Source organism: Sander vitreus, chromosome 16, assembly GCF_031162955.1.
Source record: "Sander vitreus isolate 19-12246 chromosome 16, sanVit1, whole genome shotgun sequence".
Lineage (NCBI taxonomy): Eukaryota > Metazoa > Chordata > Actinopteri > Perciformes > Percidae > Sander > Sander vitreus.
Genome location: NC_135870.1, coordinates 584938 through 604480, shown reverse-complemented (window position 1 = coordinate 604480; position 19543 = coordinate 584938). Strand labels below are relative to the sequence as shown.

Sequence of the window (19543 nt, the reverse complement as noted above, 5' to 3'; positions counted from 1 at the left end):
GACCATGAATTCCAAAAGTGAGTATAAAACTGGTAATAAGTTGGTGATAGGGACTGTTTGTTTTTTATTTAAGGGGCTACCGGAGGAGTTTTGGGATCTTTAGTCAAAATAGACTTGACCCTCCCTTCATTTTTCTATGACTTTCCAAAATGATTGGGGAAAAAAGGCATGACTCTCCCCAATAATTTATTGATGGCTTCTCTACTGGTTGGGCTTGGCAAAGATGTACCGTTAGCCACTATTTCACTATTCCGGCTCCATGTCAGTGACGATACTTTGGCAACAGGCGGCGCAGTTAGCTATAGGGTTGCATAATGCATTCTCAAAGAAAGCAACTCCAAACTTGAGTTGCTGTCATGGTGCGATTTGTGTTGGGTCAGACCCATCTGTTAGCGATGGGGGGGCGAGACCGAGAGCTACATGCACCAAACAAGCCACTTTGAAATTTTGCTGTTCATGAATATAAAAGTTGGGTGACCCTCCCCTCAACAAAGAATAAAAAGACATGACCCTCCCCTATTTCCCTCCGGTGGTCCATTCCATAAATACTGATGTGTTTAGAAATGGTAGTGAAAAGAAGCATTAAACGTAAAAAAAAAGAGCCAAAAACATTGAAAAGAGAGACAAAAGTGTCGACAAAAGAGACGAAAACTTCAGAAAAAGTGTTGATTTTCAGGACGCAACATGACATCATGACATTGCGTAAACATACACACCACTTTCCTAAAGCCAAGTGGCGTGTTATCTGTACGCATTTTGAGTTATCCGCGTGTATGTCTACGCAGTATACAGTGGATGTAAACATACGTGAGAACGTTGCATGCGTGTTTAAAAAAAAAAAAATTGGGTTTAGGAAAAGAACATTGGGAAAGGCTTTAGTAACACTAAAAAACGTCAAAAACACGACGGTGACCAACGTCACATGCTTAGGAAAACGATAAACTGTTGGGTTTAGGAAACGAACGTTGGGGGTAGAATGTATTAAAAAAAAAAAACCTTGATAAACGCCACACGCAGGACACAATCCCAGCTCTCCTGGGTGAAAGTCCTGTGTTTTACCCATCCACCACCACGACCAACCTCTGTCCTTTCATGCTACTCGCTACGGCGATAATTCACATGTAATGTAGGTCAATGGAGGCCAAACGGCGTTGATAAACACGCTAAAAAGCGAGTATGTGTCTTGATAACACGTAAAAACGGAATACGAATTGGTGTGTCATACATACGCCACTTTGTGAGATCAGCCTGCAGGACGACAACTACAGTCGAATGAAAGATAACACAAGGGTTAAAAAAAATGCAATTTCCCCAAACACACTGTGTCTTGGAGGGGTTTAGTCTCTGTGGGGTTTTGCGTCTCTTTGTAGTCGTGTTGCATCTCTTTGTCGTTGTGTCTCTTTGTAGTCGTGTTGTGTCTCTTTGTAGTCGTGTTGGGTCTCTTTGTAGTCGTGTTGCATCTCTTTGTCGTTGTGTCTCTTTGTAGTCGTGTTTCTTTGTAGTCGTGTTGGGTCTCTTTGTAGTCGTGTTGGGTCTCTTTGTAGTCGTGTTGGGTCTCTTGGTAGTCGTTTTGGGTCTCTTGGTAGTCGTGTTGTGTCTCTTTGTAGTCGTGTTTCTTTGTAGTCGTGTTGGGTCTCTTTGTAGTCGTGTTGGGTCTCTTTGTAGTCGTGTTGGGTCTCTTTGTAGTCGTGTTTCTTTGTAGTCGTGTTTCTTTGTAGTCGTGTTGTGTCTCTTTGTAGTCGTGTTTCTTTGTAGTCGTGTTGGGTCTCTTTGTAGTCGTGTTTCTTTGTAGTCGTGTTTCTTTGTAGTCGTGTTTCTTTGTAGTCGTGTTGGGTCTCTTTGTAGTCGTGTTGGGTCTCTTTGTAGTCGTGTTGGGTCTCTTTGTGGTAGTTTTGCGTCTCTTTTTCACATCATTTTGGACCGTTATATTTGTGTCTAAAACGTTGGAAACGTTACAGCAGATAATAAAAAAAATGGCACTCAAAAAGCTTAAAGCTGAAGAAGTCTGACTACAATCATTAGATCTGAGAAAAGTCTTTTAGTTTAATTTATTCATTCATTCGTTCATTCATTCAGGACCTAAACCTTATAACGGCGGTGAAAACGCTGCACATGTTTAAAAATGTATCCGAGTTTAGATCCACGAATGTGACTTTATTCTCTGAGTTATCATTCAGTTTTTAATCTACTCATCTCTGCATCTTTACATGCATTCATCCGTAGAGTGAGAGAGCTTTTATTTTAGATAACTGGGTCATGGATAAAGGTCTTTTAAATGCAAAGATACCTACGTTTTTCTTCAATTTCATCGTTTTCTTTTATATATTTCACCTGCCCAGTGAATCTTGTAGTTTGAATGTTTGATTCTCTGAACAGTTGAGTGATATTTCAGTATAAAACTGATCAGCGTGAGAGCCACTCAGGGTTTTTATTCAAATAACTTTCTGCTGTCGGTGAGGCACATTTGCATGGATGACGTGATGTCAGAGTTTCTCTCTAGGTGTGCAGCGCAGAGCGTCTGAATGTCTCACACATCTGATGACTAAGCTTTCAGTCAGAGAAGTACAGTTGTTTTATAATCTAGTGCCAACCGTACAGGAACATGAACTGTAAACCTTTAGCAGGGTTTTTCCTGCAGAGAGGAAAAAAGAGACGGAGGGACTGAGGTAACAGTCAGCTGTTCCACAAACTCCCGGCCAGTTCAGAGCTTGTGTTTTCAAACTTCCTTGTGGCAGAGATAGAAGCAGTGACGTTTCCTGTTTCCTGTACATGACTCTCACACCGCCTCAAACCACACCCATAAGTCTGATCTCTGTTACATGACTGGCCTCCGCAGCGGGACACGGGGAGTTTCTACTAAAGTTGTGTCGGTCTCAACTTTTTCGCTGCAGCCCCACATTCATAGATAGCTAAAACGTTTGCCAGATCCGGATCCCTTGGCGTTATGCCGTAAACCGTTTAAATCGGGTAGTGACAGTGGTCTGAATGCGGCGTTACCTACGCAAACCCATCATGCATACTGTCTTGTGTAGTCAGCCCCCCAAAAGACTCATTCTGAGTCAGGAAAAACTCTGCTGTTCAAGTGGCCTCGGGTATGGATCGACCGACTGTGCACGGGTCCAGTATGCAGTGTTCACACTAATCTCACAAACTGGATTTCAGGGTTAAGTGTACTCTGATTCAGGAATGCGAGAACCCCTTACTGCATTTCATTATTCAGGACAAGTGCTGCAGAAGTTTAGCCTGCTGCTGTAATTTCCTCTGAAGTGATAATCAGTGAAGTTAATGAAGCCTTTGATCAGGAACTGAGTTATCTGCAGACGCAGATACAACTTCTAATTAAACTTTGTTACTGTGAAGAGAGAGAGAGCGAGAGAGAGAAAACTCTGAGAGATCTGGATCAGTTCTTTCATCTTCAACTCCCACGGCAGACGTCAGCAAGTCGAGATAAATCATGAAATAAAGAAAAGGAAAAGGTTTTATTTTATTCAGAGGTTGAGGCCAAACCAGGAGACGGCACTTAAACTTAAATCACTCACAATCCTGAACTCAGGTTGCTTTCACAGCTGAGCAGTTTGGGCTGTTCTAACCAGTGGTGTAGTGAGTATACTGTGATTCCCAGACATACTCGCCATCCCAGAGCGACAACCCCATACGTATTTTATAACGTTACCCTTAATGCAGGGGTCACTCAAAGGTCCAGCTCAGAGGCCCGGAACGATTGGCGATAAAACATTTAATAGACCTTTTTCACAGCAGACATGTTGACTTGTCATAGTAGGAAAAACACAGCTGAAATTGATCACCTTAACGATGGCTCAGTTCCATCTAGTGTCCCACTAAGCTATTTCAGTGAGTCAGCATGAACAATACCAGGCCTCTCCTAAGTGGAATGCAGCCATCATTAATGGTTTGAACACACCTGTGCTTTTCCTGCTATGACATGTCAACATGTCTGCCGTGAGAAAGGTCTATTGGTAGCTCTTATCACTGTTCGTGAAATATGTGCAATATATGTAAAGTATGATCAGGCTGTGTCTTAGTACGCTACATGTCCCTTTGTTAATATGTTGTTGTTTATTGTAACCACTATGTCAGCTGTATGATTAAGACAATATATCAAGTGTTAATTGTGCACCATTTGAGTCCAAGGCAAATCTCCCTATGGGGACAATAACGTAGGCTATCTGCTGCAAAGTGGTCTCCACCAAATGTTAAAATAATCACGTCTTATCTGTTTCTGAGATTAAATTTGCAAACTTAATTTAATATAAGTGTACTGCCTTTTAACAACAAAAAACTATTTAAAATATAAGAAAACAATTTCTCAGATGTGAAGATGTACGAAGTAATCAAGCGGTGGGTTATATTTCCCTGTTGTCGTAGGACTAAAGCAAACACATCGTTGGAAGGGTCTCAACCCGGAGAGTAACATATGTCTGAAGAGGATAAATCACTCTTGCTTTGACCTCTGAACCTTCAACCAACTCAATAGTACCACTGACCAAACGTCAGACTCACAAGAACTTTGGCAAAGACGAACCCAAAACTGACTATCAGTATGCACTGGGACACTGAAAGACGCATTGGCCAGGTCCACTACAGAAAACCAACATGCATCAAGCATGCAAGCAGAAGATGTGAGTTTCAGAGCTGTACGCTTGTGATCCGATCACTCAGATCGGATCTTACTACCAGGTGAAAGCAGGGTCAAAGTGTCAGAAAAGAGGAACTAGAAAGCAGGTCTAAAGGTCAGAACAAAGGAACTACAAAGCTGAATGATGGCTCAGTTCCATCAAGTGTCCCAGGAAGCTATTTCAGTGAGTCAGCATGCTCAATACCAGGGCCTCTCCTAAGTGGATTGCAGCCATCATCAATGGTTTTGAATACACCTGTGCTTTTCTTACTATGACATGTCAACATGTCTCCCCTGAAAAAGGTCTGTTAACTCACTTTTAACTTTTAAAGCAACATACATTCAGGTGGAGTTCTCTGTTTCTCTGATGAACGATGAATGTTTCCGGATGAACTTTCCGTCCGGTCCGGATGCGGACCTTGGTCCGTACTTTTGAGAAACACTGCCGTAATGCATCAGCCTCATCTGGCTCATTTCCGGTAGTTTCTGTAACGTTACCGTCTGCTGCAGTGTCACCCGAAGCGGCGGTAACTTCAGGGGCTCATAGTCCAGCAATTTTAAGCCAAAATGGGGCTCAATCTAGGCCAAATTGCAACTGATTTTGTATCCTCAATATGTCCTGAGTAAGGAAAAAAAAGCCCCAAAGAATCCCATTAGGGGACAGTTTCAAAAAAGACCCAAATATAGCCTATTCATCCGCCTATTCATTCTTTTTCTCACGTGAATAGGGTAAACATTTTAACCTTCAGATATCCCCATGAAAATTACTGAGTTGATTACTTACATCAAGACAAACAAAACATATATTACAAGTTCTTTGAAATAGTTTGTTAACATGGGCAAACGGTATATAATCTAATTGTATGTGCTAATTTGCATAAATACCACAACAGCTCTAAACATTGGGTATAGCCAGGTGAAAATGTCTTATTAAATCTTGTTGACATATAACAGTAAAAGACTTCATGTTAAGGTCTGAATGGAACCCATTTAGGCTACCCATGAGCATTAATACATAGAGGCAGGAAGAAGTACTTTCCTGTACTTCGGGGCTTATTTTTACTTACTCCAGACATATTGAGGATACAAAATCAGTTGAGTTTGCTTCTGTTGCAGTTTGGCCTACCTTTTTTCATAAAATGACTGGACTATTACCAAAACACAGACATAGTGTAGTTTAAATCCCCTTTAGTGATTCACATTTGTTAATTACAAATTTGCAGAGAATGATCGCTCATCGTTACGTAACTTAACGTTATCCTGGCGCTTTTGTAAGTAGGTATACAGAAACCCGTGGTCTTTCCCAGCGGCTGTACCTGCCTATCACGTAGACTACACCACTGGTTTTAACTGAATAAATCCTAATTCAGATTATTTTGGTCAGTATAGAAATCAGGATTATTTAACACAATTACTCGCTGTCTTTTGGAAAGATGTTGCATTTATTGAAGTTAAAGTCAGTGAAACAGTTCAACAAATCAACAGAGAAAACACCTTCAACTGAGACATTTCCATTCAGACTTTTTCCCTTAAAATAAATCATGTAAGACATATATTCAAATGTTGGCTGAGTGAATTTAGTCTTCGGGAGGTCAGTCAACACACGAGACAAAATAATCGTCTTCTCCTTTACTCTGTTTTTGTGATCGTTAGGAGCCGAAATTGCGATTGAAAGTTCATCAATTGCAGTACCCTAACCAGAAACACTAAAGCAGAACCAGAAAACCCAAGATGTTGTTATGAATTATTTCATTATTTCTGAGAGCAGAAGTGTAGTACTCAGATATTCTGTCCAACAGACCAGCGACCGTTTCTTATGTTTGGTGTTTGTGAACGCTAACACAACTAAATGAAAAATGACACAATGTTGACCCCAAATGGCTCCGAGTCTACAGAACTATCAACCCAGTCTCACGGCAGTTCATGAAATGGTCACGTAATTTAATCTATTGATTCGTGTACACGGACACGTTTATCTAGTTTTTTGGACTAATGTATTAAGAGCAACTACAGTAGCGAGTAGTATGAAAGGCCGAAAATCCACGTAGGGTGGTTGGTTGGGGGGGGGGGGAGGATGGGTCAAACAATACAGGACTTTCACCCAGGAGACCCGGGATTGTGTCCTGCGTGTCACGTTTCCTTTCCCCGTTCTTCTTTTCCTAAACCCAACCGTCCCGTTGTTGTCCCGCGTCCCCCGGAGACCGGGCATCATATCCTGCGTGTCACGTTTTCCTAAAACCAACCCGGAATCGTGCTGTGATCACGAAAGATGCTTCCCATTGAAATACATTAGTTTAAAAAACATGCTGACCATCACGAAAAAAACAAGATAAAGGTGGCCGTGTACACAAATCAATAGATTAAAAACTACGTGACCATTTCACAAACTGCCGTGAGACTGAGTTGAAACTATAGGTGTGAAAGTGTCAGACCCCTTTTTTAGAACACCTTAAATGTTCCCAAGGCTGTCCCGAATCCCATATTTTGTGCTACGAAGCTTTAGGAACTAATCAACAGCAAATATTGGAAGCTTCTGATCATCAGCGTGCAGTGACATTTCGCCCGTCTGTACTGTTTTTACCTTTGTTAAACTGTATGAACGGAGGCTGGCCGCTGAGGTTTAACCACACGTCAGACGGCTTGGTTATAACTCAACATTTCTCCGTTCTCAGCTGAGATAAACGACATAGCGCTGAATATTTTAGCCAGCAGCTGGCGGACATTTAACTGTTTAATCCTGACAAAGTCCACTGTGTATTTCAGCCTGAATTCACGTTTCTCAGGGTTCAATTTATTTAGCTTTGGAGGCTTCAGATACTAAAGTATTGAAGAAAAACAAAACAACAAAAAAACTGAATATTCATAGATAGATAGATAGATAGATAGATAGATAGATAGATCGAGATGCTTTATTCATCCCAAAACAAACACACATGTACGGTATATCTCACATACATAAAAATCACTCACAGAAATGTAAAGAGATGACAATTTGTGAAGTGATTACAAAGGTCTGGACTGACCATGTGATGCAATGACCATGATAAGGTGCTATGGTAGAGTGTGTGCTGTGGTGGTGGTGTAAAAGTGAACAGTGCAGGGATTGAACAGTGCAATAGCTTATTATTAACTATGAACTATGACTATGAAAAGACAAGAATGTAAACACAATATAATTACTTGACAAACAAGAGAAGAAATACCTACCAAGGGAACGAATATGCGAACAGTTGAAATATTTCTCCACTGATGTGTAATATGATGTGTTTGTTGTGTGTGTTTCAGTTCACCCGGGTGTGGATCTCCGACCCAGAGGATGTGTGGAAGGCTGCAGAGATCGTCAAAGATTATAAAGAAGGAGAGCCGGTGCTTCACCTCAAACTGGAGGATGAAACGGTACTTCACTTTATGAATAACCTCTTTTTTATTTCTGTCAGAGAGAACAAAGTCTACACGCGAGACACAGACACACAGCGACTGACTTTTATACTGAACAAAATTATAAACACAACACTTGTTGTATTTGCCCCCATTTTTCATGAGCTGAACTCAGAGATCTAAGACGTTTTCTATGTCCACAAAAGGCTTATTTCTCTCATATATTGTTCACAAATCTGTCTAAATCTGTGTTAGTGAGCACTTCTCCTTGGCCGAGATAATCCATCCACCTCACAGGTGTGGCATATCAAGATGCTGATTAGAACCCTAACCCTAACACCAGATACTGACTGGTTTTCGGACCCCTCCCGGACCCCCCCAATACAGTAAAACTGTACATTTTAGAGTGGCCTTTTATTGTGTCCAGCCTAAGTCACACCTGTGCAATAATCCTGCTGTCTAATCAGCATCATGATATGTGATATGATATGACCTGTGAGGTGGATGGATGATCTCGGTAAAGGAGAAGTGCTCACTAACACAGATTTAGACACATCTGTGAACAATATGTGAGAGAAATAGGTCTTCTGTGGACATAGAAAACGTCTTAGATCTCTGAGTTCAGCTCATGAAAAATGGGAAAAAAAAGTGTTGCGTTAATAATTTTGGTCAGTGTAGTTCTGATCAGTTTCATGGTTGTTTACAAACTGGTAGCTCACTGATTGGACAGGTTTGCTGATGTCATCCTGCAGATGAAATACCGAACTTCGGTCGTAAAGTGAAGCTCTCTGTTCATTTGTATAGACCGCCTATGGACCCAATCACATTATTTGCAATAACTTCCAGGGAGAAAACTCCTGTGTCCCAAACATGCAATGATGAAAAAAGTTGGAAAACTTTAGAATATTTTGAGAAAGAAAGTGGGAACATTTTAATGGGGATAGGTCGGACCTCTGAGTTTAACAATATATCTTTAAATGTTACAGTTATGGCTGAAAATAACAGAATAAAACCAGTTTGTTGGGTCTCTGTAAATTAGAGATTGTGGTGTATCTGTAAAGTGTCTGACTGTGTATTATGTCTTTCAGCCTCTGGAGTACCCTGACTGTGTATTATGTCTTTCAGCCTCTGGAGTACCCTGACTGTGTATTATGTCTTTCAGCCTCTGGAGTACCCTGACTGTGTATTATGTCTTTCAGCCTCTGGAGTACCCTGTGGGTCCGAAGTCGAACCCTCTTCCTTTCCTGCGTAACCCAGACATTCTGGTGGGAGAAAACGACCTCACTGCTCTCAGTTACCTTCATGAACCGGCGGTGCTGCACAACCTGAAGGTCCGCTTCCTGGAGCCCAACCACATCTACACCTACTGCGGTCAGTCGCACAACACTACGCTTATTACTACAGTTATTACCTGTAAAATGATTATATATACTCCGAGGAAAACATGTTCTGTTCTGCAGCTTTACCTTCTCAGACTGCATTTACACTGCTACGTTTTGGTTTAAAAAGGAAAAAGAATATCTTCTGCTACGTTTCCCCCTCTCATTCCCCCTGCTCTGGTGTTTCCCCCCTCTCATTCCCCCTGCTCTGGTGTTCCCCCTCTCATTCCCCCTGCTCTGGTGTTTCCCCCTCTCATTCCCCCTGCTCTGGTGTTTCCCCCTCTCATTCCCCCTGCTCTGGTGTTTCCCCCTCTCATTCCCCCCTGCTCTGGTGTTCCCCCTCTCATTCCCCCTGCTCTGGTGTTTCCCCCTCTCATTCCTCCTGCTCTGGCGTTTCCGAGCCTCTAAACCAGAGACATTTGAAAACACTTTTGGCTCAAAAATCAAACACTTAAAAACCAAAACATGGCAATCTAAATGTAGCCTCAGACTCTTAAAGATATTTTACTTGAAGCTGAGAATGTTTTCCTCAAAAAACATGCATTATATTTTAAACAAATACACCACCTGGGTTGGTGAGAAGCAAAGTACAGAGTGTGACATTTGCATCGTGTCAGGCTCGGATCATCGTCTTCTCTGCCCTGTGCAGGATTCTGAGGATGTTTGACGAGAATCTCTTGAGTGATACTTTATGTATGAATGTGTTAATCTGTTGATGTTTTAATGTATGAATGTGTTGATGTGTGCAGGGATTGTGCTGGTGGCCATCAACCCGTATGACCAGCTGGATATTTATGGCGAGGAGGTGATCCGGGCGTACAGCGGACAGAACATGGGCGACATGGACCCGCACATCTTCGCTGTGGCCGAGGAGGCATACAAGCAGATGGCCAGGTCACAAAACACTCCTTTTCTAAACTTCCCTAAACTGGCTTTGTTGACTAAACTTCCAAATGGTGGCGCTACAGCAGCCATTTAAAAAGACATAACAAATCAGTCGAGCTAGCACTTTCTAGCAAACAACTTTCACTAAAATGTAGCTTTCGATCACTCTGTTTTTCTCAAAAAGTGTAAACTAATTATTAGCTATAATCATGTTTTTTTTCTGGATGCTTTTTTCTTTTCCTTTCTTATAATCTTGTCTTTGTGTCTGATGTTTTGCAGGGACGAGAGGAATCAGTCGATCATCGTGAGCGGAGAATCCGGCGCAGGAAAGACGGTTTCTGCAAAGTACGCTATGCGTTTCTTTGCCACGGTGGGCGGCTCGGCTAACGACACTAATGTGGAGGAGAAAGTGCTCGCCTCCAGTCCCATCATGGAGGTCAGTGAGAGGACGTTATTTCAACTTTACTTTTGAGAAAGGCGACGCACAGAGAGCCTCAGACAGAGACTCAGGCTTTATCCTAGAAATGTTCTACTGTTGATGCAGACTACTCTGAAGTTAACACTCATTAACACATATTATCTAATTTGTTTAATGAGTTGACAGACAAAGTGTGAGAATGAAATGTTGAAGAGTTTATTTGCTGAAGCATTAGCAGAAAGAGAAATTAAATGTAGGGATCCTGACTGTGAATCATGTTGAAGGAAGTCAGCTTGTGTCCTCAGTGGAAACAGTGTTTGATCCCAGCTCCATGTAAACATCTAATCATCCAGGTATATTCTGCTTTTGTAAATACAAACTGAAACAGCAGGACTCCAGTGGGATCCTTGTTTGCGTAAATTAAAGGAAGAACAAGTTGTTTTTTCATTCTAGTGCTGAAATCAAACAGTTCAATTTGATGTTGACAGATTTAGTTCCCAGCAGCTGTGGTTAAACTAGGGCAGGGTGGAAGGATAGTTAGATGCATCACGACTTTCTCTTGACAGATTATGTCTGGATGCAGATCCCCTTCAGTAACTCACTGAACTGTATTGTACAAGATTAAACAGATTATTAAAAACTGACCAACGTGTACACGTTCCTTCTGTAGAATCCACTCATAAACATTTATACTTAGGCTGGGACGATATGCTTAAGTCCCGATTCGATTCTTTCCCGATTTGTGATTTTAATTTATTGTGATTCTAGAAGTATTGAGATTCGATAGTATTGAGTGTTGGGATTTTCTTTTTCTTCTTTAACAAAAAAATAACTTGAATAAAACACTTCTAGAGACAATATATCATGAGACATTTCTAAAAACTAATTGTTGTTACGCAGATGATATAATAATGTTCAGTCAGGTGTTACGCAGATGATATCCTAATTTTTGCTGTGTATTGTGTGATGATGTCCTCTCTGGCCTTCAGGCTATTGGAAATGCTAAAACCACACGGAACGACAACAGCAGTCGCTTTGGGAAGTACATTCAGATCGGCTTCAGCCGACATTACAACATCATCGGAGCCAACATGAGGACGTACCTGCTGGAGAAGTCTCGCGTCGTTTTCCAGGTCAGTGGGATCCATAGAAACAGTTCAGCATCTCTTTGTTACACTGTGTGCGTGTTTCACAGTGTGTGTGTTTCACCGTGTGTTTGACCCATGTGTTTGAACGTCTCCCAGGCTGAAGAGGAGAGGAACTATCACATCTTCTACCAGCTGTGTGCCTCAGCCAGTTTACCTGAGTTCAAAGACCTCGGCCTCAGTGAGTCTACCTGTTTTGTTTTACCTGTTTCTATTACACTTTAAGAAATAAGTCCGTAAAATAACAGAAAAAGTTCTGGCAGCTCATTACCCAGACTTTGTCCCATAATTAAAAACAGAAATGTTGTGTATAACTACAGTAAAAATACAGAACATTTTCTGTTATTTTAATTTCTCTCACAAAAACTGCTCAGTAAACTTAAGAAATTATATCTGTTCTTCTGTGAGTCACGATCTACGGACAATTTCTGTTAAAATATACAGTCATAATATTTATACACAGATGTTTCTGTGTATTTACTTTTGTCGATGTTCATCAACAAATATTTGTGGAAATGACTTAGACCCTGAAGCATTTTAACCTGTTGACTTTGTTGTGGTGTCTCAGCCAGCGCAGAAGACTTCACGTTCACGTCTCTGGGGCAGAACATCTTCATCGAGGGAGTGGACGATGCTGAAGACTTTGAGAAGACCAGAGAGGCCTTCACGCTGCTCGGTGAGGACACAAAAACACACATTCATATTTCATCATCTCTCAGTAAACCGCCGGACAGAGAGGATGGCAGTCCGCTTCATCTGTGCTCTGAAATCCAAACTGCAGGATTCATTATCTAAACTGTTACGAAGTTCAGATATTTGGTAAATTTTTCATTCCATCAGATTTTAGTTGGGACAGTCAGTAAGATACAGATAAACAAACACACCAAGGAGCTCAAATATAGAATAAAATGTATAAATAACCTGCACGGTTAAAGGGGAACACCAGGGTCACCAGGGTTGTGACAATAATCGTCCCCCTGTTAGCGGTTAGGAAGCATCAGATTAGTTATTTAGACTCCATTGAAACTGTTTTAACTTGTGTGTGTGTGTGTGTGTGTGTGTGTGTGTCTTCAGGGATAAAGGACGTGAGTCAGAGCAGCATCTTTAAAGTGGTGGCCTCCATTCTCCATCTGGGAAACATCGAGATCTGCTCGGAGCGAGACGGAGAGTCCTGTCGCGTCTCGGTACGTCACACAGCTCACACTGACACTTTCTGAACAGGGTCCAAAATTACCACTCCCATAGCACCAAATGTGAGTACATTTTCCGTTTGGTGGGTAAATACTTGTACCAAAAATTAGTTGTCTTTATTTTTTGTAAAGGTGCAGCTAGCGTTTACATCAGGCTAATTAATTAGCCAGTATGTGCTGATTATTGGCGAGCCAGCCATTCTTCCAAAACAAAGCACGATTAAAACAGAGATTAAACCACCACCAGCAGTTTTGTGATGTATGTTACATTAAAAAAAACAACGCAATTTAATATTTTGGCTGGTAAAACATTTGCTTGGCAGGTGGATTTTTTCATCTACCTGCCAACTTTGGCCCAATGAGTCAATAAGTTAATTTTGGAAACTTTTTTGGAACTTATTCTGACACAGAGACGATATTCCCACTGAGATGGTTATGGAAAAGGAGATGCATGTTTACATGCAGCATGACTTTTACGGGTTTGGAAGGGTGTAGCGCGGGCCGAGGAAGAACCCATTCAAGTGTAAAGTGGATCTGAGTCACGGAGCGGACACACAATTAAGTTTTTCCTTTCGTTAAACCTGCGAGACAGTGATGCATTCATGTCAAATTTCCACTTTGTGTTTCATCTTTTTATTGAAAAGAGTAGTAGTTTTAATTTAATTGTCTGGAAGAGCTTAGTAATGAAATTGTCAAATCATGTTTCAGTTGCTTTTTGTATATATATATATATATATGTGTGTGTGTAACTAACTGATTGTCTTATGTATCGTCTCGTATCGGTCGTAGGATCCTGAATTGAATCGAATGGAAATCGTATCTTAGCAGATTTTGTGATATCAGTCAATATTGTATCAGTGTCCAAAGAATTGAGTTATTATCGTATGGTGATAAAATGTTTGATTTACACCCCTATTGGGCATGTAAACAGCTTAATAGGAAGGTTGTGTGCAGAAACTGTAATATTATGTGCATGTTAATAACGAGACGGTATGATAACCTTCAGCAAAAATACCACGGTATTGCGGTATGGCATTACGGCTCTAAAACGTATTATTTTGAAATGTCGGGGTAAAAAACACAATGTGTTTTAGTTTTAAACGCACTGCACACTGGCATGGAGAGGGATTGCTAAACGGCACTTTCTGTCCTTGATGACTCATAAAAAACAGCTCACACCGCAGGAACAGTATGAGGGACAATTTCAGGGAATTTAGTGTGTGAACCGTCGTCGTGTGTTTCAGAGAGACGACGTCCACCTGCAGCACTTCTGCCGGCTGCTGGGCGTGGAGCTGCCGCAGATGGAGCACTGGCTCTGCCACAGGAAGCTGGTGACGGCGTCGGAGACGTACGTGAAGAACATGTCCAGCCAACAGGCGGCAAACGCCCGCGACGCGCTCGCCAAACACATCTACGCTCGCATGTTTGACTGGATTGTGGAGCACATCAACAATATGCTGCACACCTCGTCTAAACAGCACTCCTTCATCGGAGTCCTCGACATCTACGGGTAACAACGTCACACAACACAGCCTCACATCCTGAAACACACAGAGTTTACAGTGTGTCTATCTGCAGTTTAAAAAACCTGATTATATTCTGGTAACGGTTTCTAAAATCAAAGCTCTCCTTCCCCCGTTAGCAGGGCTAGAGAAGTCCTTTAGTAACCAGGGAATCCTGCATGTCTACACCTTAATGACCGGGGTCAGCTCGGGTTTACTCGTATTTATGGCAGCTATATGCACTATATAACATGATATTTGATCAAAGAATGCTTAAAATGTGTACATCATTTGGGAAAAAACATGATGGTTGCAGAAGAAAAGAATCATCCTGTAAAGCCGACATCCTGTTTTATATCTAACTTCATCGTCTTCATCATTCTGAAACCAGAACACAACAAATGTTGACACCTAAAGAGAGGCAGAAACTGTCTGATGTTTCTATTTGTAACATAGGTAGGGTAGGAATCAGGGGGCTGCACAGTCGATCTTTTTTTATATATCGTCATCCCAGTTTCAACTGGCGCAAAAAAACATATTGCAAAACACACTCCGATTTTTTTTGTGTTAGTTGAAAGAAAATATCACTAGAGAACTAGACTTTAAAATATAACTGTAGTGCTGCCTTTCATGTTTGATTCATTGTTCAGTTTGTTCAATAAATGAAAGTTGGAAATGATTTCCTTTCATTAGTTTTAAACTCAAAAAGCAGTTTGTTGTATTTTATCAGAACACTGAAAGCAGCAGAACTGAGAACACTTTAATATCTGTTTATTTATTGTTAAGTTTTATCGATATTGCGACTCAACAATTCATCCGTATCGTATATGTTCCTCGTGTAGTGCAGCCCTAGTAGGAATTTGTCGTAAACAGTATTACTAATCTTAAAAAGAAGGCAACATTTCTGCAGAACAGAACTTCTGCTGCGGTCCACTCAGAGACTGAGGGGAAATGACACAGAGTTGAAGTTATTTTAAAACCCTCAAAGATTCGGGGGCTTTGAAGGAAACATTCAGGGCTCTGCTCATCTGCAAATGCTCCGTAGATTATAATCATTATATTTTTTTCACTCTGTGCCCCTCTCCACTCCGCTGCATTGGTTTCTGACCCAGGGAGAGAAGAGAGTTTAGTTTGGTGGAATCACACGTCTCTTGTCTGTAGGGAGGAGAGTTTCCCTCCTGGATTCTGGGAAGTTTTCAAAGATCACTGTTGTTCTTCTGTCTGATTGTCTGCAGCTTTGAGACGTTCGAGGTCAACAGTTTTGAGCAGTTCTGCATCAACTACGCCAACGAGAAACTTCAGCAGCAGTTTAACTCTGTGAGTTCTCTTTAAAAGCCTGCAGAGTTTAATCTGTGTTTCTGTTCAACTTTGTGAGCCTCCCGTTCTCTTTTTAAAAACCAGATACCAGATTTTCTATGAAACGAAGAGGAAGAAGTTGTGTTTTCTCAGCATGTGTTGTGTTTAAGCTGTGTTCTGTGTGTGTGTGTGTGTGTGTGTGTGTTTTCAGCATGTGTTTAAGCTGGAGCAGGCGGAGTACATAAAGGAGCAGATCCCCTGGACGCTGATCGATTTCTACGACAACCAGCCGTGCATCGACCTGATCGAGGCTCGTCTCGGCATCCTGGACCTGCTGGACGAAGAGTGTAAAGTCAGTGAGCTCCTGTCTGTTGTTCAGGATCAAAGGGTTATAACGTTGGTGACTTTTCATCAGGTCAACATGTTTCTGACCAAAATATATGCAGAACTAAAGACATTAATCAGTATGAGGTGCCGTTTAGGCCTGGTTGAAGAATGCATGTGCATACACTACTTTTATCTTACACACACACACACACACACACACACACACACACACACACACAGAGAGACACAAACACACAGTCAGACAAAAAGTTGTCTGACACAGACAACTTTAGCTCGCACACAGTACTTTTTCTCCCCCAAAGTTGTCAGTGTGTGTGTGTGTGTGTGTGTGTGTCTGTCTCTCTGTGTGTGTGTGTGTGTGTGTGTGTGTGTGTGTGTGTGTGTGTGTGTGATCAAAAGGGTGAATGTACTGTACATTCTTGATATATGGCCTAAACAGCACCTCAGAAACCAGCCTCGGCAGCACTCTGTGACTCTCCGTCTGGTTTAAACTCTTCATCAGACCGTTAACCAGCTCCTCAGTGATGAGGAGACTCTGCTGACTGCAGCAGGTTTCACATTTCTCAGACTTGAAGTGCTGATTTATTCTTCCTCCCTGGTTCTTTTGAACATATGATGATGATGTGGAGCGACATGAATTAGTTCCTCTTCAGAGCGCCGGTAGCCTGAATCAAACACTTTCTGTTTTTTAGGTGCCGAAGGGGACGGATCAGAACTGGGCCCAGAAGCTCTACAAGCAGAACTCGAGCAGCGCTCACTTCCAGAAACCTCGCATGTCCAACACCTCCTTCATCATCATACACTTCGCTGACAAGGTGAGCCGAGGACAAAGTCCAACCTCTTCCAGACAGACATCCAGCCGTACACTTCTGTCGTTTTTAGAACATAACTGTAACGTTTGAAGATATAACATAAACATGGAGGTCCCACCTCTCCCCGTTAAAACATTACATTACTGTTAATGTGATTCAACATGATTTATTATTTCATGTTTTAATGATTATATCATGTATGTACTAGAGCCCGACCAGTAAAGGATTTTAAGGCCGATATCAATACAAATATTTTGTGATTTAAAAATCCGATATTCCGATATATTTGCTGATATATATATTTTTTAAAATCCAGAAACGCTTAACAAAACGTAAACAGATTTCCCTAACATTAGTTATTTGTAGTTATTTATGAGTCCTCACTAAAATAATATGACAATGCAGTTTAAAAATCAAAAATATATATAATATATGTTTGATATAACATCAAAATATATTAAAGTTCTGATTAATAAAATGTATAAAAATACAAACTTAAGATATGAAACTTAATAATAGGGTTAAACACGAGTGTAGCGCGCCCTCTGGTGGACAAACTGTGCAACGCCAACACTCAGAACATGGTTGAAGGGGGTTTCGTCCGTTTTTATTTTTTTAAATATTAATTTATCGGCCGTTATAAATGCTGATACCGATAGTTTGGAAAATGCCTAATACTGATGTGTTGTCCTGCAGGTGGAGTATCAGTGTGAAGGCTTCCTGGAGAAGAACAGAGACACCGTGTACGAGGAGCAGATCAACATCCTGAAGGCCAGCCAGGTAACAAACACACAACCAGGACCACAACACAACCTCTGAACCAGAACCAGAACCACAGAACCACAGATCTGCAGAAACAGAACCAAAGCACAGAGTTTTTTTTCAATATTGAGCACACATTATAAAAAGAGGAACACAAACCCACAAAAAAATTAAATAAACATGTCTTGACAGTAGGACTGCGCAATATATGGATATTATATCGACATCGATATATGAGACTAGATATCGTAATATGAAGTGTTGTCTCTTCTTGGTTTTAAAGGCTGCGTTACAGTAAACTGATGTTATTTTCTGAACTTACCAGACTTACTAGCTGTTCTATTATTTGCCTTTTACACACATAGGGTCCTATTTTAACAGTCTAATGTCACGGCGTGAAGCGCCTGGTGCAGGTGTGTTTAGGGCGTCCTAATCCACTTCTGCTAGTTTGACGGCAGAAAAAAGGGTCCGTGCGCAGGGCGCATGGTTCAAAAGGGTTGTACTTAGTGTCTTCATTAATCATTAAGGGTTTAGGGGTCCTCCCTTAAGAAAATGTGAGTTTTTTTAATCTGTAATTTGACATCATTTAATATAGATAGATAAAACTTGATAAAGAAGTCCAACTACAATCATTACATGTGAGTAAGTTGGGACATTGATTTCACATTCATTCAGCTGATTGGGTTAGTTCAGGATGGAGTTATAGTGAAATAAATGATTCCTTCTTTTCCTGGGGACCATCTGGAAACCCCTCGGAGTCCCACTGATGTAAACAATATCATGACACACATTTACAGAGAATCATTGATAATAATTCCTGCAGCAGCAAACTCAAATCTGCTCTGTGAAGATTAACAGAGGAGTGAAGGATCTGAGCTTCTTGTTGTTTGTTGTGATGGTCGGTCCGGCCGTGCGTGCGTGTGAGTGTGTGTGGCTGCGAGGAAGCGTAGGTATTTCCCGTAGTGGGCCAGGGTGTGTGAGAGCTGTGTGGAGGCAGTGTTTGGAGAACTGTCCCTTTAAGATGAAGTGGCTGTGAGAGCTGTGTGGAGGCAGTGTTTGGAGAACTGTCCCTTTAAGATGAAGTGGCTGTGAGAGCTGTGTGGAGGCAGTGTTTGGAGAACTGTCCCTTTAAGATGAAGTGGCTGTGAGAGCTGTGTGGAGGCAGTGTTTGGAGAACTGTCCCTTTTAAGATGAAGTGGGTCGTGGAGAGTCTGGTTCTCCAGCAGAGAAGAAGAAGTGGGTCAAAGCTTTGTATTTGTTCACTCATCTGTCACATGTCATCACACTGAACCTCTGAACGTCTGTCCTGAAAACAGCTTCCTCTGTCCCTCTGTGTTCATGTGGTCATTAGGGCGGGGCGAAATCAATGGAGTCTTCATTTCAAATGGATCTTTGTTTGAGGGATCTGATCCGGTAGATTTCTGCAGCAGAAAATCAGAAATACGAGCTGCCGACAGCAATCAGACTGCACGATGAAAGACTGAAACTGTCTTTGGCACTTTAACTGCATCATAATGCAACTCTCTCAACACTACGAGTATTTAGATCCTATGTCTATTGGTTGGTTATGAATTGGTTATTCAGTATTTTATATATGTGTTGTATGTTGTATTGTGCGAACTGACCGTATTGTAATCCTCCCGTTGTCCTCGGGTCAAATTTGACCCATTTTCATGACCCAAAGGTTTCTATATCAGAACATTTGTGTTTCTTTCAATCAACTTTTCAAAAGAAACAACGTTCTTCACAAGTTTTATTCAATTTCATAGCATTTACATTATTTTTGTTATAA

General features: G+C 41.3%; 1 protein-coding gene across 4 annotated transcripts in view; it reads left to right on the top strand.

Moving 5' to 3' along the window:
• The window catches only part of myo5b (myosin VB), a 70482-nt gene that overhangs the window by 16827 nt on the left and 34112 nt on the right, over positions 1-19543 (top strand). For all 4 annotated transcript variants that reach the window (XM_078271679.1, XM_078271677.1, XM_078271678.1 and 1 more), the window contains exons 2-14: positions 7922-8032; positions 9214-9385; positions 10143-10287; positions 10558-10714; positions 11686-11829; positions 11941-12022; positions 12410-12517; positions 12916-13025; positions 14276-14541; positions 15769-15850; positions 16041-16181; positions 16870-16992; positions 17686-17769. In XM_078271679.1, coding sequence (XP_078127805.1) covers positions 7922-8032; positions 9214-9385; positions 10143-10287; positions 10558-10714; positions 11686-11829; positions 11941-12022; positions 12410-12517; positions 12916-13025; positions 14276-14541; positions 15769-15850; positions 16041-16181; positions 16870-16992; positions 17686-17769 — 1725 coding nt within the window. The remainder of the gene's footprint in view (positions 1-7921; positions 8033-9213; positions 9386-10142; positions 10288-10557; positions 10715-11685; positions 11830-11940; positions 12023-12409; positions 12518-12915; positions 13026-14275; positions 14542-15768; positions 15851-16040; positions 16182-16869; positions 16993-17685; positions 17770-19543) is intronic.